Source organism: Peromyscus maniculatus, chromosome 6, assembly GCF_049852395.1.
Source record: "Peromyscus maniculatus bairdii isolate BWxNUB_F1_BW_parent chromosome 6, HU_Pman_BW_mat_3.1, whole genome shotgun sequence".
Classification (NCBI taxonomy): domain Eukaryota; kingdom Metazoa; phylum Chordata; class Mammalia; order Rodentia; family Cricetidae; genus Peromyscus; species Peromyscus maniculatus.
Genome location: NC_134857.1, coordinates 50,360,433 through 50,378,033, shown reverse-complemented (window position 1 = coordinate 50,378,033; position 17,601 = coordinate 50,360,433). Strand labels below are relative to the sequence as shown.

At 39.4% G+C, this 17,601-nt stretch overlaps 1 protein-coding gene across 5 annotated transcripts in view; it reads left to right on the top strand.

The window, feature by feature from the left end:
• Kpna4 (karyopherin subunit alpha 4) overlaps nt 1-17,601 on the top strand; it is a 67,266-nt gene that overhangs the window by 14,724 nt on the left and 34,941 nt on the right. For 2 of the 5 annotated variants that reach the window (XM_076574241.1, XM_042279143.2), the window contains exon 2: nt 17,007-17,051. In XM_076574241.1, the coding sequence (XP_076430356.1) occupies nt 17,007-17,051 (45 nt within the window). Of the gene's footprint in view, nt 1-1,120; nt 1,200-1,817; nt 1,902-13,501; nt 13,709-17,006; nt 17,052-17,601 lie in introns of those variants that run through there. The other 3 variants (XM_076574243.1, XM_076574240.1, XM_076574242.1) reach the window with 3 other exon arrangements.

The following is a 17,601-nucleotide window of genomic DNA, read 5'->3' as shown; positions in this document are numbered from 1 at the left end:
TGAACAACCAAATAGAAAAGTTACAGGGGAAGAGCCACAGAGCTTCCATGACATTCCCAGTGTACTTCCTGCAGGTACTGCTACACATTCAGCTCCTAAAACCTTCAAGATAGTTGTTGTTAGGGTAGGGTTGTGTTATAGACATCATTTACATAGGCATGATTAGGTGTTGGTGGTTGGTGATGGCCTCAGCCTTCTCTCTTGCCCAAGGCTAGGAGGTAAAGATGAAAAGGCTGTGCCCTGTGGCTGGGACAAAGCTTATATATAAGGCTCTGGGTTTGATTAACAAACAGTTCTGCAAATAATAATAATGATAAAGTTAAGCTCAGATCTCTGATTATGCTCACCATAAGGCTCTCATAATCATCCTAATGGCATTCTTTTTTTTTGCTTGTATGTTTGTTTTTTGTAGTTGTTTTGAGACAGGGTCTCTCTGTGTAGCCCCTGCTGTCCTGGAACTGCTATGTAGACCAGACTGGCCTTGACCTCACAGAGATCTTCCTACTGGGCTTAGTGACCTGTGCCACTATGCCTGGCAGACATTCTTTTTGAGCACAGTCTCCCTTTGTAGCCTAGGCTGGCCTTCAGTTTATAAACTTAATGTTCCTACCTGATTGCTGGGTTATAGGTGTGGTAAATGTCACCATATCTGACTTCTAAAGACACTAATTATCCAGAAATTCCAAAGAATTTTGGAAGATGTACTGGGGAGAAGGGATACACAGATACTTGATAATATCATAGTGTTAAACATTTGGAATAAGTAACTCAATAGAGACAAAGTAATTACTGGTTGCTAAGAGTTAGGATAGAGGAAATGGGGGAAATGCTTTAGGTATAGGACTGTTGCTTGTGGTGATGAAAGTCACCTGAAGTTAGAGGGCAGCAGTCATTATAAAAACTGACTGCATTGTCTTTAGGTGAGAAAATTGTATGGTATATGAGTTATATTTCAGTGATGGTATTATGGTGATAACAAAGGTTAATTCAAAGAATTCTTTGAGGCCATGACCAGTTTCCACTACCCAGTAGTCAGAGTTGAACTTGTGCAAGCAGCTCTTTGTCACTGACTTTTCCTTCTACTCTTCCCTTTGTTTTGTGCATTTGTTCTGCAGATATTTATTCAGCATCTGTGTCTGACTGAGATCCTGTTAGAAGCCCAAAGCAATGAGCAACAGGCTGAGTTCCTATTTTGCCAGGTCAGGATCCTGAGATCTGAGCCTGTGGGCGGATGTAACTGTTAGGAGCTAGAGTTGGAGTAAACTGCTTTATTTCCTTAACACACCTTTAGTTTGAAGGAAAAGGCAATCCTAAGTGAATAGAAAAGCTTGATCTCTAGAGTTAGAAGATTTAGGATTACATCTCATTAGCCACACACCATTAGGAAAGTTTAATGTTTTCAGCCTTAACTTCTGCATCTCAAAAATTAAAATCCTACCTTTGTGAGTACTTGTGGTGAATTAAGCTTTCAGTAATAACAGGGAGCCCTCCTGTATTTAGATTAGAGTCTAATAGGGTAGACTATTAGAAAAGTTACCAGAAAATGCCAGTTCTCACATTATCTATGATACTAAAGGTAAGATTGTCTTTGTGAGAATTGATGGATTTTTACCATACTGCTTGCTAGCTCCAAGTGAGCTACTCATTTTTTCCCCTAGCTACTATTTTAGTCTTAGTATTAAGTTAATATGTGTTAAGTTACTGAAGATAATTTAACTTGGCTCATGAACAGCCCAAGCTAAAGCAGATCAACCTAGATTGCCTTTTTTGGGCCCTAAGGTGCCTTTCTACTAATTCCCTGCCTGTCTATTCTACAGGGAGAAAACACAGGGAGAGCAGTCTATGTCTCGCATAAGGAACCTTCAGGAAGCATCGCTAGAAAGCAGTTTCTTTCAGAAAAGGTTGCTACTATAGTGGTGTTTCATTCTTTCCTGTTTATTTGCTACAACTGTTAGAATGTTGCTTATCTTTGTTAGCTTTACAAAGGGGTTGTTTGTTTTCAGATGCTACTCTCCAATTAAGAAAATGGCCAGGCTGGAGAGATGGCTCAGCAGTTAAGAGCACTGGCTGCTTGCTCTTCCAGGGCTGGGGGGTTCAATTCCCAGCACCCACATGGCAGCTCACAATTGTTCGTTACTTAAGTTCCAGTGGATCCAGCACCCTCATATAGACATACATGCAGGCAAAACACCAATGCACATAAATAACAAATTAAAAAAAAAAAATAAATCCAGGCTGAGGAGTACTCAGTGATGCTTGCCTACATGTTTAGGTGTTAAGCTTCAAACCCAGGAGGAATGGCTGAGGTGCCTACTTAACATATCAAAGCAGGCCTGGCTGCCTGGTCTCCCTATATCCCTCAGTCCCTACCTATTACAGGGTATGGCTGTCATACCTCTACCCTGAACTCTCTAGCTAGGGCTGGGCTACTCTTCCCATAGAGGCTCTTCCCTGTACAGTCCAGACATTTTAGTTACTCGCCCCCTTTTGGACATTTGACCTCCTGGCCGCTGCACCTGGTTCCCCTCTCCACCCTCTCCCTCCTCCTATTCCCTACATGGCCCAGCTCAGTCTGGGACTGAGTCCACTCGGGACTCTCCCAGATGTCCCTGCCCCTGACTAGGATCTCTCACATATCTATAATAAACTTTGTCCTTCACCATACCTAGGAGCAGTCTTATCCTTTCCCCTGTCTGTCTGTCTATCTATCTATCTGTCTTCATTTATCTTCTGCTGAAACCTGGGCAGGCAAGAAGTGACAGGGCAAAGATTTTCAGGGTTAAATGGGAACTGGAGAAAAGGGACTGGTTAGCTGAAGGGGGGCTTGTGAGCAGGCACAGAGGGAGCCTATAGGGTAGCATTGACCTTGACAAGTTAATAGGCACCACAGTCATGTTAGTGGAAGGGCCACAAGTCCCTCTTGCCAGAGATAAGAATGACTCCCTTTTTAGCAAGCAGAAACTTTCTTCAGGCCCCTGTGGGAATGAGGGCTTTTGTCTAAATGACTGACCTTGGGGAAAGGACTTTCTTGGGGGACCAGGCACACCATTACAGAACATTGCAGGGGTTTTTGTGTGGCTTCATTTATCATAGTCACAAGCTCAAGATTTTAAATTTCCTTTGGTTGTCTTCTAAGTATAAACTTAAAAGTGCTTCTCATTATGCTAAAAATGTCTGTCTAATCTATATGCACCCAGTCTTCAGGATAGAGGGAAAAGCCCTTCTTCCACAGTCTAGTCATACTGAAAATCAAGATCAAGTGAACTTTTGCCCCTCTGTTCCACAGAAGGTTTCTGTCCTCTCTGAGCTCAACTTGAAGGGTGTTTGTGCTTTTAACTCAAAATCATTTCCCAGGCTTCTACTATGACACAAAAGTGTGAGTCTACTGCCTTTTCTGCAGTGTGGATTTCAGTACAGATTACAAACAAGGAATGCTAACATATCTAAATTTTCTAGCAACTTGGTGTTAAACATGTAGCAAAGATGTAAGTAGTTAGACATACACCTTAAATCAGCTTTTGTTAATCTGAATAGACCTTTATAACCTTAAAAGTTTATCATCATATACAGTATATTCTAAACCAGAGTTGAATCACATATATAGTATGTTGTAGCAAATATTAGGGTCCTGGATTTCATACCCAGCAGTACAAAACAAACAAACCATGCTCCCCTGCTTTAATAGCTTCCTATGTACCACATTTAGCTTCTGAATGCCCAATTGAGACCTTCGGGTCCTTCAGATTTGTCCTTATCTACTTTTCCTACCTGTATCTTCTATTTTCTTCTAGCTCTTAGATATCTGTGTTCCTCTGCTTTGGGCACTTCACACAGGCTACTCTGACTGTCAGAATGCTCTTCCTGTCTCCCAAAACTCCTACACTTAAAGTTATAGGAATTTGCATACTTAGTGTCAGTGTCTCCCAAAAGGCTGTGAAGCTTCTGAATAGTGTGGCGCTCACTGTTCTGTCCATACACCATCCTTGAACTTTGAAGTTCAAGTGATCCTCCTCCTTCCTCAGCCCCCTGAGTAGCCAGGACTTTAGGCATGTATTATTGAAACTGTCATATAATTGACACTAAAGGAACTATTTTAGGTAGGGAATGTATTCATTCATTTTTGAGATAGGGTTTCACTAAGTTACCCAGGGTAGCTTTGAACCTGAAATCATCTTGCCTTAACCTCCTAAATACCCGGATTAGAATTGTATGCCACCATGCTTGAATGAAAACATTTTTAAAAGAGAAAAAGAAAATATGAATGTGAACAGGTAGTACATAGCAATTTTATTTTATTTTTTCTGTTAGTGTTTCACTACATAGCTCAGGATGGTGTTGAGCAGCTATCCACCTGCTTCAGCATCCCAAGAGCTTGGATTTAGCTGTGTGCTATTATACCTGGCTTGCTCGCTCACCCCTCCCTCCCTCCCTCCCTCCCTCCCTCCCTCCTTCCCTCCCTCCCTCCTTCTTCCCCTCTCTCTTTCCTTTTCCCTTCCTTCCTTCCTTCCTTCCTTCCTTCCTTCCTTCCTTCCTTCCTTCCTTCCTTCCTTCCTTCCTTTCTTTCTTTCAAGATACTTGAACTTGATTTGTCCTCTCACGACAGTAACTCAGTAGAATATAGCAGTGTTTTTCAACCTTGTCAATATTGACATTTGGGGCCACATATTTTGTTGGGATAATTTTTATCTGGATATTTTGTCTGGATAATCTCAACAACAACAGAAGCCATTTGTTTTTTAAAAGAGGCAAAAGATGACTAGGCATTTCTCAGAAAAAAATGTATAGACAAGTTCTTGAAGTGTTCTAGTAATGGTTAGGTAGATGAAAACATTTGATGCCACACCCACCCACAGCAGTGACCCTTAGTAAAGGCTCTCGGTCCTGGTTCAGTTCCCCTGCTGCAAGGAGCCAGTGTAATTGAAGAACCCGATGACCTGAAGTCCATCTCTGCACATCTATCTCTCTACCAAAGTTGGAAGGGATCTTCATTACTTCAAACAGTAATGAGGTACAGAATTTACAGATGGACATCTGTAGGGAGAGGAACTCGAACAAGCTGGGATTACTGCTGTAAAAAGGCAAACTTGGGGTCCTGTGGCATGGTTCAGCAGCAAGCCTAAAGACCATGAGTTCCCATGTGGTAGAGGAGACAACCAATGCCCATGAGTTGTGCTCTGACATCCACACATAGGCTACTACATATTCATGTCATGGGCATATGCATGTGCAAATAAAGTGTAATGTAAAAAATAAGAACAAGTAAATAAAAGATAAACTTGGATACCTTTTAAAAAGGAACAAAAAAAGAAAATTGTGTTGGTAAAGTTATGGAGAATTTGGAATCCTTGTTCACTACTGATGAGAATGAAAAATTGTGCAGGAACTTTGGAAAAGTGGTGTTCCTCAACTTTTTATTTAAATTAAAACAGAATTATCATATGATATAAATCCTGCTTCTCGGTATATATACTGAGATAAACTGAAAGCAAGAATTCTGTGTAGCCATATCCACAGTAGTTCTATTCATACTGAATAGTGAAAATGTCCTTTGATGGATGAATGGCTAAATAAAAATTAGACTAAGTATGGTAGCTACCCCATTGGCTGCATTGGTAGAGGGGGAGCCCTTAAAATCCTGAGACTTTGTCAAAAATGAGACTCTGCTTGCAGTCTGGTTCTAAGAAAGCAAAGGAGGGCTAGTAAGTGAAAAGGGTATATTTGATTCTCTAATTGACTCAGTTATAATACCATAGGCTAGTAAATGAAATGTGAGTTAGCAACTCCTAAGTACTGAGCAGTGTTTTAAGTGAACTGAATGTCTGTCTACTGGTGGGAATAAATGATAATAGAAATAGGCCATATCTCATAGTAGATGAAGGGTTTGGGATCTTTATTCTTATGATCATTATTAACTATTTTGTTACTTTTAATGTACATTTAATAATGAATAGTGTTCAGTCTTCATCTTTTTTATTTTTAAAGCATTATTATTTGTGTGAGGTGTGTGCATGCACACTGTGCCCACACACATCCATGCATATGGAAGTTAGAGGACAGCATTATGGAGTTTGGAACCCCAGGGATCTGACTGAGGTTGTCAGGTTGTATGTTAAGTGCCTTTGCCTACTGAGCCACCCCATAGTCTTCTTCAGTGTCTCCTTTGATAGAATTATGCTCCCTTGAAAAGTCATGTGTATGTGTGTGTGTGTGTGTGTGTGTGTGTGTGTGTGTGTGTGTGTGTGTGTCTCGTCTCCCACCCACCCCACCCCACCCCACCCCGCCCAGGTGGCTCCAGATTCCTGTGTTCTGTCTCACTGACTGTTCCTTCTTTGGTCTTCTGCCTCTTCGGGGTTCCTAGCACTGTATTTTACCATAGGTGATTTCCTCAGGTCATCTGGCCTTGTGTTTTTATACTGACAACTTTCTAAATGGATATCTTCCCTTCCTCCCTTTCTTTTTTTCTTTTTTACTTTTGAGTACATGGTCTCACTATAGTAGCCTAGGCTGGCTTGGAATTTGCAGTCCTCCCACCTCTCAGCCTTCTGAGTTCTGGGCATGCAAGCAGGCACTGTTATGCCTGGCTAGTCCCAACTTGATTGAAGTCCAGACTCATTTGACTATTTTGACATGTTGTTTTTATACATTTTAAGCATTTTAACCTTAATAACAAGTTCAGAAGTGAGTGACATAACCCATCCAGCTCCCTGGACCTACCTGGGAATCATTCAGTCTGCTCTCTCAGTAAATGACATTTCAGTCCTTCAGTTGCTTGAGCCAAAACCTTAGTGTCGTCATCTCATTGCATTCATGTCCTGTGCAGTATAGTGAATTTTGTAGGTTTAAATCATACACACGCACACATGCACACACACACACACACACACACACACACACACACACACACACTCACACTCACACTCACACTCACACAGAGTTTAGATCTTTAATCCCACTCAGATCTCTTCCCTAAAATACTGAAGCTATGGTATATTGTTAACACAGAAGCTAGGGAGATTTTTTTTTTCTTTCTTTATTATGTACACAGTGTTCTGTCTGCATGCCAGAGGAGGGCACCAGATCTCATTACAGATGGTTGTGAGCCACCATGTGGTTGCTGGGAATTGAACTCAGGACGTCTGGAAGAGCAGCCAGGGCTCTCTCTAGCCCTGATATTCTTGATCTCAGTTTCTGTCTCTAAAATGAAGTGTTTTAAAGTAAATGATTTTTATTCTTTTCACTTACAAAATCCTATAATGTGATTTGTTTAAATTTTTCAATAAGAGGAGCTGGAGAGATGGGTCAGTGGTTAAGAGTACTGGCTGCTCTTCCAGAGGACCCAAGTTCAGTTCCCAGCACCCATATGGTGGCCCACAACCATCCATAACCCCAGTTCCAAGGGGTAGGACACCCTCTTCTCACCAAGCACACCAGATGTGAAAGTGATGTGCAGACAAACATACAGACAAAACATTCATACACATAATGCATTTTTAAAATTAGAAATATTTTTCATGAAAACAAATGAATAGAAGCAATTAGAAAGAAAAAAAATCACTCTGCTGAGGTTCTTCTCCTCCTAGGACATGTGACAGCCCCTTCTGAGCAACTTCAAAGGGCTATGCAAGGAGACAACCAACTTTGCCCAGGAACTCCAATAAACCATACTTGCAGGGATAGAATGCAGGTTTGAGGGACTGAGTGCAAAAGCCAGAAACCCATGGGGGAGGCAGCAGAGATCTGGGGTTGGCAGTTTGTTAGTTCCCTCCATCTAGAGAAACTAGGGTTGAAATGGCCCCTCAGGATGAGAGCGGCTACCACGGACAGCTTATAAAATACTCCCTCATTCAGTGTGGCTTTTAACAGCCGCCTACATGAATCAATCCTGAATTCTCTGCCAATGCTCTAAATAGATGAGTCATCTCTCCATTCCCAGAGTTTTTCTGTATTTTGTTATTTTGAGGCGGGGTCTCCCCGCCTCTGGCCCACAGGCTGCTAATGGCATGGTTTTTGTTTTTGCTTCATTACATGCCTTTGTTGACTTTTATTATATATAATGATTCACTTAAAGGCAGGACCTAGAGAAGACACTTTGCTGTTTCCTGGCTCTGAATGTGTTAAATAAAGCAATTAGACAATAAACAAAATTTTTCATAAGAAAATCATGAATTTAAGTTTATTTTGTTCTTATAGAAAGAAAACATTCCTTAATGCTAATCATAATGCTTTTGATTTTCATATTTTACCTTTATTTAATTTTTCTTGATGGGGGACTCTTGTGTTGGGGTCTTGTGTAACCCTTTTATCCTGAAGCTCTATGTAGACCAGACAGGCAGTTCTTGCAGTGACCCTCTTGCCTCCTCTGCCTTCTGAGAGCTGGAATTATGCCATCATACCTGACTTTCAGACTTTGTTTGTATAAGTGGATGGTTATTTTTATTTGTTTTTTTTTGTTTTAGATTTATTTATTGTATATTTATGCATACCATCTATGTACCTAGTGCCTGTGGAAGTCAGGAGATGGCATTGTATCTCTGGAAACTGCAGTTAGGGATGGATGTGAGATATTGTGAGTGCTGGGAATCAATCCTGAATTCTCTGCCAATGCTCTAAATAGATGAGTCATCTCTCCATTTCCAGAGTTTCTGTATTTTGTTATTTTGAGGCAGTTTTGATATATTGTCCAGGCTAGCCTTGAACTCAAGGGCAATCTTTCAATCTCATTTTTGCTAGTACTGAAAGTATAGGCATGAGCTGCCATGCCTAGTTTAACATTGTTTCTTTTTTTTTTTAAAAAAAAAATTGTTTTTCTCATCTAAAAATGTACCAGATCAGCAGAGAAATCAGATTCTTCTGCAGTCTTGTAAAAGCTTGGTTCTGCTGACTTCCTAAATTTGATTAAATCTGATTTCCTTTCTTAATTTTTCCCACTTGTCATTTCTCATGTGTTTTCTTCAACCAGTCATTCATAACAATTCCTCAACTTTTGTTTCTCCTGTTAAAAACATGAAAAGTGTAGCATGAATCTTAAAAGTTTTTATTAATAAAATCAAACCCGAGGCCAGTTATTGGGGTCAGTGCTGGTAGATCAGAGAGACAGAACAAACCACAGCTACCTCACCTCACCGGATCCTCAGCTGGTCTTGTCTCCTCAGACTGGAGGCCTCTGAGTCCTCATCCAGAATGAGTCTCAGCTAAATTGCTGCTCAAAAGCCTGAATGCTTAACCAGCCAAATGGTTCTAGTTTCTGGTCCTCATGCCTTATATACCTTTCTACTTTCTACCACCACTCCCTGGGATTAAAGGCTTGCTTTCTGGGATAAAAGGTGTGATGAGTCACCATGCCTGTCTGTATCCTAGAACACGTGGATTTCTGCCTCTGGAATGCTAGGATTAAAGGTGTGTGCTACCACTGCCTATCCTTTATGTTTAATATTGTGGCTGCTCTGTCTCTGACCCCAGATAAGTTTATTAGCATGCACAATATTTGGGGGAATACAATACCACAGAAAAGTTTGAAGGAAAGTGAACATTCTTAAAAGCAGTAACTGGTCGCTTGACTCTGTTTACCCTACTTTGTTTAGCTAATACATTTCTTTGTTGTCTTCAGTCTCTGCCATTGCTTTCATGGCCACTGTCCAGTTTGTCCAACACCAGCCAGCACGGTGTTTAAAGTTCCAAATATGTTAAATGCCTGCTCTGGTGGGTAGTGATGTCTACTCTGGGAAAACTCCCACTGTAACCCTTCACTAAGAAAATTCAATGAGGAGAAAAGATTTGGTTCTTATTTTCAAGCCATAGTTTAATTTCTCAAAGATAGTGTTTATTGGTAGAGGTAATAAAGTTCTAATTAGTACATACTACGAGTGATGAGCATCAGATTGAAGTTTCTTCTCTCAGTGTAAGTGAAAATATACATAGAACTTGAGTAAGTAATGACCTTATTCAGTTCAGGAAGCCATTTACCATGAGCAAGTTATTAAAGCAGTAAGGGAAATAGTTGTACATACCATCCTTTGATATAACCCATATATAATTATAGGCATCAGAATCTTAGTCTGCCACTGCTACATCCTCAGCTCTTGATTTACCAGACTAATAGGGCTAAATAGCTTGCACCTACCAAGTATTCTAGGTTGTGGTGCTTACTTGAGCTAAAATCTGCAATTAAAACAAAGGATAGTTTTTATAAAATTGATGGGACTCTTGGCTTACCAGTCCATTCTTCACTTCTGACCTTCTTTCACAGATCCTGCACATAACACCTTTTAAAAACTAGTGTATATATATTAATTGTAAGAGCAATAGGCTTCATTCATTTCCATAATGTATACACATACTTTGATTATCTTTCTTCTCCCTCCCTTTGCTCTTCCACACCCCCTCATGGTATACCATTTTGAATTTCATGTCCCTTTCTCTCTGTCCTAAATTCCACAGATGAAAAATAAACATGTAATGATTGTCATTGTGAGATTGGCTTATTTCATGTAATATAATCTCTAGTTCCACTCATTTTCCTGCAGACAATATGATTTCATTCTTCTTTGGCTGAATCAAACTCTGTTGACTATGTATACCATATTGACTTTATACAACATTCATCTGTTGACGATACTGAAGCTGATTCCGTGACTTGGCATTGGTAAAAGTGCAACAGTAAACATAGGTATGAAGGTATTCATAGTAAGCTGACTTCGATTCTTGTGGGTATATACCTACAAACAGTATAGCTTGATTATATAACAAGTGTGTTCTCTCTATTTTTTTTTTTTAAAACCTCCGTACTGATTTACATAGTGACAGTTTTGTTTTTTTAATGTTTTCTCTTTTAAAATTTTATTTTTATTTACATTAGCATTTTGCCTGCATGTATGTGTGTGTGAGCTGCCAGATATCCTGGAACTGGAGTCACAGACATTTGTGAACTGCCATGTGGGTGCTAGGAATTGAACCTGGGTCATATGGAGGAGCAGCCAGTGCTCTTAACCACTGAACCATCTCTCCAGTCTCCTCCATAGTGACAGCTAATTAACATTCTCACCAACAACATTATTAAGTGTTCTATTTGCCATGTATCCTAATCAACATTTGTTGTTTTGGTTTTCTTGCTGATAGCCATTGTGTCTGGAATGAGATGGAATCCCAATGTAACTTTAATTTCTATAATTTTGCATTTCCCTGGTAGTTAAGGATGTTGAAGTTATTTATTGTCTATGTGTAATTTTTCATTTGAAACAGGGTCTCTTTGTGTGGCCCATATAGTCTTGAACTCAGATCACCTAATCTTCCTGCTTCCTCAGCCTCCTCAATGCTGGGATTACAAGTGTGTATCGCCACTCTTGGCTGTAAATGCCTTCTTTTATCTTACCTTTTTTTGTATGTACTATATTGTCTGTCTGGAATATCTTCATGTAAATCATTCTGTCAAGAATTTGGCTTTCTTACCTTTAATGACAGACAGCACTTGGGAAGAAGAGGCAGATCAGTTTCTTTTTTTTAAATATATATTTTTAATTTATTTATTTTATGTGTACATTTGTCTGTGTGAAGGTGTCAGATTCCCTGGAACTGGAGTCACAGACAGTTGTGAGCTGCCATGTGGGTGCTGGGAATTGAACCTTAGTCCTCTGCAAGAGCAGCCAGTGCCATTTCTCCAGCCCCCAGATCAATTTCTTACGAGTTTGAGGCCAGCCTGGTTCCAACATAATGAGCTCAAGTACACAGTGAGAGGCTGTCTCAACACTATTTCTGTCATAAGAGTACAACCTTCTTTTTCGAAACTTTTTATTCCATTGTGTGTGTGCACGTATACACCCATGCATACCACATCACTTGTGTTAGAGGACAGCTTGTAGGAGTTGATCTTCCTTTCCATTATGTGAGTCTCAGGGATCAAACTCAAGCCTTTAGGCTTTATGGTAAATGATTTTATCCACTGAGCCATTTCTCTCCTCTTGAGGGTGTGGATATACTGTGCATCTGGTCCATCTTTGTATATGTAGTTCATATACAAATAAGTGGTTAATGAAATTTTCACAGATCCCAATCTGTGTTGTTGGGCATTGTCTTGTTTTTAAGATTAGAGTCTTTTTTGTAGCCTATGCTGGCCTCAACGCACAGGCCTTCCTGTCTTGATTCTAGACTACTGGTGTTACAGCTGTGTGCCACCAGGCTTTACATTTTTTAAATGCTTTTTTTCTAATGAGATAATTTTTAATTAATCTAAGTCTTGATTTTGTCCAAGAAAATTTTAAAGATCAAAATTCTTACAATATGTTATACAATGAATTAGTTTTAGAGTTTCAGAGAACTGTGTATTGGTTAAAAAGTGACTTGAAAATTAGCAAGATTTAGGTAGCCACTAACTAGAAATCAAGTAGCTATTAATTGGAAGGCATTAGACCTATATTCCATTAAGAGCAAGGGACATGTGTAAACCCTAGCATAATGATATCAACATGGTAAATATTTTTTAAATTAAAAAATGTGTACCTTTGAAGAAGAAATAACACTTTGGATTTTTTTTTTTTCCCCTCAAGACAGGGTTTCCTCTGTGTAGCTTTGGAGACTGACTGTCCTGGAACTTGCTCTGTAGCCCAAGCTGGCCTTGACTCACAAAGATCCACCTGCCTCCGCCTCCTGAGTGCTGGGATTCCATGACTGGCTACATTCTGGATTCTTTAAGAACTAGTTGCTTGAACCTTTCATAATTGATTTCTTTTTGCTTTAATTTTAAGATTTTGGAACTGTATGACAAATTTGAAAATTATGGGTTTTAAAATTCTGTGCTAAAGGTCAGGTGGTGGTGGCGCACGCCTTTAATCCCAGCACTCGGGAGGCAGAGGCAGATGGATCTTGAAGAGTTCGAGGCCAGCCTGGTCTACAGAGCGAGATCCAGAAAAGGCGCAAAGCTACACAGTGAAACCCTGCCACACACCCACACACACACCCACCCACACACACACAAAAAAAAAAATTCTGTGCTAAAGTTTATCTGCAACCTCCTCACTTTATATTCCTCTCCCCTCCCCCATTTATACCCTTTATCCTTTGCGTATCTGTGGCTTATAAATAAGCCTTTGGCCAGTTTGGCAGCTTTTGGGAATTCTAATTGACAGCACTGTTTAGTGCAGTGTGAATTTTGTGAATTCACAACCATTGAATCTACATGTAGTATGTAAAGCCTGATTTCTAAGATGGGGAGACTGAGATCTAAGAAGCCTTATATGCTCCTTTCATAGGACCTCAGGAATAAAAGTCCTTGATCTGAGATGGCTCTACTTTGGAAAGAGAAGTTAAAAAACTCTTACCCTATAGTAAAGACTGTCAAATCTCTTCCTTTGCAAATAATTTCTACAGGTAACAATAGTTCCAGTCGTACGTTGTTGTTGCCTTGTTAAATTGGGTCAATAGGAAACAGAACCCGCCAGCACCCGATTGGACCAAGAGAGCCTTTGTCCAGTGACTGATGGAGGCAGATGCAGAGATCCACGGCCAGGCACCAGGCTGAGCTCCTGGAATCCAATTGATGAGAGAGAGGAGAGATACTGCAGGCAAGGGACGTCGAGATCATGATGGGAAGACGCGCAGAGATGACCGGCCACACTAGTGGAAGCCCATGAACTGTAGACTAGTGGCCGTGGAACCCCCATGGGACTGGACTAGGCCATCTGGATATGGAAGACGGTTGTTTGGCTCGAACTGTTTGGTGGGCACCCAGGCAGGGGGATTGGGATCCATCCCTGATGGATGGGCAGGCTTTTGGGAGCCCTGTGCCTGTGGTGTGATGCCTTGTGCAGCCTTGGTGCAGTGGGGAGGGACTTGGACCTGCCTAGGCTCAGTGTGCCGGGCTCTGCTGTCCCCACAAGAGACCTTGATTTGGGGGATGTGGGGATGTGGGATGGCTTGGGAGGGAGGGCTGAGGGGTGGGAGGAGGGAGGAGGTGGGATCTGTGGGTGGTATGTGGAGTGAGTAGAAAATTTCTTAATAAAGAAAAATGAAAAAGAAAAAGAAAAAAATACCTTGGGAAGCTAATGGAAGGAAAGGGTTAGTTAGGAATCTTTGTTTCATAGATTCTCCTGGAGTGGCCTCAGGACTGGTGAGGGCCTAGACTTCTCTCTGGGTCTTTAGAATCTTCCCAGAATTCATGGTAGAGTTGGAGAAGTCAGGGGGCCTACCTTATATCTTCTGCTTTGCAGTTGTCTTTGGGACTGTGACATATTTGGGGACAATGTATTCTGAATCTTGAGAGGGAAGTGACCTCAAATATTAATGTATGAACAAGTTTGACAAAAGTGACTATTTTAAATGAGTGAATTCTTGGGTGGGTATTGGTCTTTTTTTTTTCCATACCTTAAAGATTGTTAATTGCTTTTAGAAAGGCTATTTTGGTGCAGTGGTAAAAATAAAATGCTGATTAGAGTTGTTTCCAGAAAGAAATTTGGGGAAAAACGGGGGGAAAAAAAGTCAGTAAGTTCTTTATTAGTGGTTTTTGAGACAGGGTTTTGTTATATAGCCCAGGCCAGTCTTGAGTTTGAGATCTTCCTGGTTTTTTTTTTCTTTTTTAATTCTAAATTATTGAAACCTCCAACTTTAATAAATAGCATATATTACAGTGGAGAAAGGACTTGTATAATAGTTTGCACTAATGTGAAGAAGGTAAAGTTCATTACACTCCTGTCTTCTTTAAGGTGCAGTGCTTACTAATGACACTTTCCCAGGGATTTAATCCGTCTGTCCCTCAGAAGTCTGTCTTAGTTACCTTAGTTGAACTGTCTTTTAGGTAACACACCTTAGAGGCACCATAGTCCGGATGGGGCAGAGAGCATAGGTGTTTGTTTTGTGTTACAATAAGCAAAACTTAGTGGTCAAGTTGAGTATCTCTCACCCAAAATGCATGGGCAAGGATAGCTTTACATTTTCAAAATTGTGCATATATTTAAGATAAGACCGAAACCCAAACATGAAATTCATTTATATTTTATGTTTTATATATATAGTAAATGATAGTTATATAATATGTCAAATAATTTTGAGCATGAAATAATTTGTGGTGTATAGTTTATCACTTGAGATATGTCAACATTCCAAATTTGGATTTTTAGAGAATTTTGATCTCAGATTTTCATATTACTGAATCTTTGCCTATAACACTTTTACTTTAATATGAGCCTTAGACTCTCAAATTGGCTTGAATTCTACTTCCAGATGTTTGGAAAATAATGTAGCTTACTGGATTCTAATCCTCTGTTTGGGGGGCTAGTTTAATATAAGCTTCAGTTTTTGTATTTACGTGAATATATAAGAACAAAAATTTCTTCAGGTTGTAATGATTAATTGAGATACTGGATCTTAAAACTCTTAGTTCATAGTTGATTATTCATTTTGCAATATTTATTTTGTTAGCATTTTAAATTTTGTATTATTAAAGTCCTTATCTGTTCCAAAAATCAAAAGACCACAGACTAAAGTAATGTAATCAAAAATTGGGGCAAAGTTTTCTACACATATAAAATTAAGATAGCACATATAAAATTAAGATAGTTAAGAAATGATGCTTATCCTTGTTATCTCATATAGAGAGAGGATTTATATTGTAGTGGAGGGGTTACCAATAAACAAATAAAATTATATAGTAATTTAGGATGTGATATATGTTATGATGAGGAAAGGTTAGGCATGATAAAGGATAGTATATAGATAGAAAGTTGGTGAATGCCTTGATAAGGAAGAACATTCCCACCTGAGGACATAGCAGTAATGATAAGACTAACACATAGGAAGTGTCTAGGAACTTGGATGTATTTACTTATTTAAGCTTTACTGTAAATCTTAGAAGTAGGCTGAGTGGAGGTCTGGTTGCACAGCTCTATAAATCCCAACCTCTAAGACTAAGGCAAGAAGACAACAATTTCAGAGCCTGCCCAAGGGAGTTCAAGGTCAGCCTGGCAACATTGTAAGACCTTGTCTTAAAATAAAAAGCAAAAAGAGGACTGGAGATAGAACTCAGAGTGCTTACCTCACTATTTGAGTGTAGTGTCCCATGCTTTTAATACCAGCCCTCAAGCACTGGCAGGCAGGTCTTTGTGAGTTCTAGGCCAGCCTGGTCAACATAATGAGTTCCAGGCTAGCCAAGACTATATAATGAGATCCTGTTGCAAAAATCCACCTACCAAAAATGAGGGGGGAAACAGGGGGCAGGACAGGATCCTATCCTACTGTTTTGTAGATGAGGAAGTTCAAGTACAGAGAGATACTAAGTCTAAAAACTGAACCCTGATCCATCTTCTTGGGAAATACTACATACCATACATACCAGTGTTGCGCGTGTATGTGCGTATGTGTGTATGTGTTTAAAAATAGTATATCAGAAGATAACAGTTTGATTTTTACCAAGTTGCCAAAGGAGTCCATGTATAGTATACAAAAATTAAAGCTATGAAGATCATTGAGGTTGCTCTGATAAGAGCAGACTAGAGAGAAGAAGTTGGAAGAACAAGAGAGCAAGCCAGAAGAGATGGCCCAGTGGCTGAGAGCACGTGCTTACTCTTACAAAGGATTTGGCAGCTTACAACTGCCTTGAACTCAAATTCTAAGGGATCTGATGCCGTCTTCCTACCTCCTTGGGCTCCTACGCACACATGATACACATATGCATTTGGGTGCTCGTGCACACATGCACATAAATTTAAAATATTTTTAAAAAGAAGAGCAAGAGAGATAACATATTAGGTGTTTGCATTGGTCTCAGAGAAAGAATGACAATTTGGATTGGAAGAGTTACAGAGAAGACAATAAAAGGCAGTAAGAGTTTGGATAAGTGAATGTATGATATATGAAAACATGGCTCCAGGTTTTGTATCTATGCAACTGGAAGGATGGATGAACCATTTATTTATTAAGGTAGAGTTGGAGTGTTTGTGAAAGATCATAAAATGCAGTTTTGAGAGAAAGTTGAATGTATAGGCAGGTGGAAACTAGAAAATTTATTTTCTTATTTTTTGTAGACTATGAGAAGACAACGAAATGAAGTTGTAGTTGAACTAAGGAAGGTAAGTATGGCTTACTATTGGTATTCTGAGAAATAGTTCTAATAACAGCATACAGAAACTATTAAGAATTCTATCTTATAAAATATACAACCTATTATGTAATGAAATTGTATTTGTTGAATATAGTTAAGCTTTTTCAGTCTCACGTGCTCAACATTTTTTTTTCAAACAAATTTTTGTTTTTGTTTTTAGGAAACCATTGAAATTGGCAAGATACAACTTGTCCACTTTCCACTAATAGATGTGAACAAGTTTACTTTTTATAACTTTTAATGATTTATGAAAATTCTAAGCCATAGAGATACTGTTAAACTAAATAGTTCTGCTATTAATAGATAATAGTTCTATCTTGCTAATTTGATACATACTAGTTTTGTCTTTTCAAATATTAAAGTAGACCAGAGTTGAGAATATAATTTTTGATTTGCCCCAAACATTTCAAGTAAAATTTAAAAATGGTCCTTGACTTTTATTAATTTTTGCCCAATTTTGAACTGCCCAGCTTTTACTTTGACTCTGCTTTTAGGTAATAAAGAGTCACTTTTCAGAT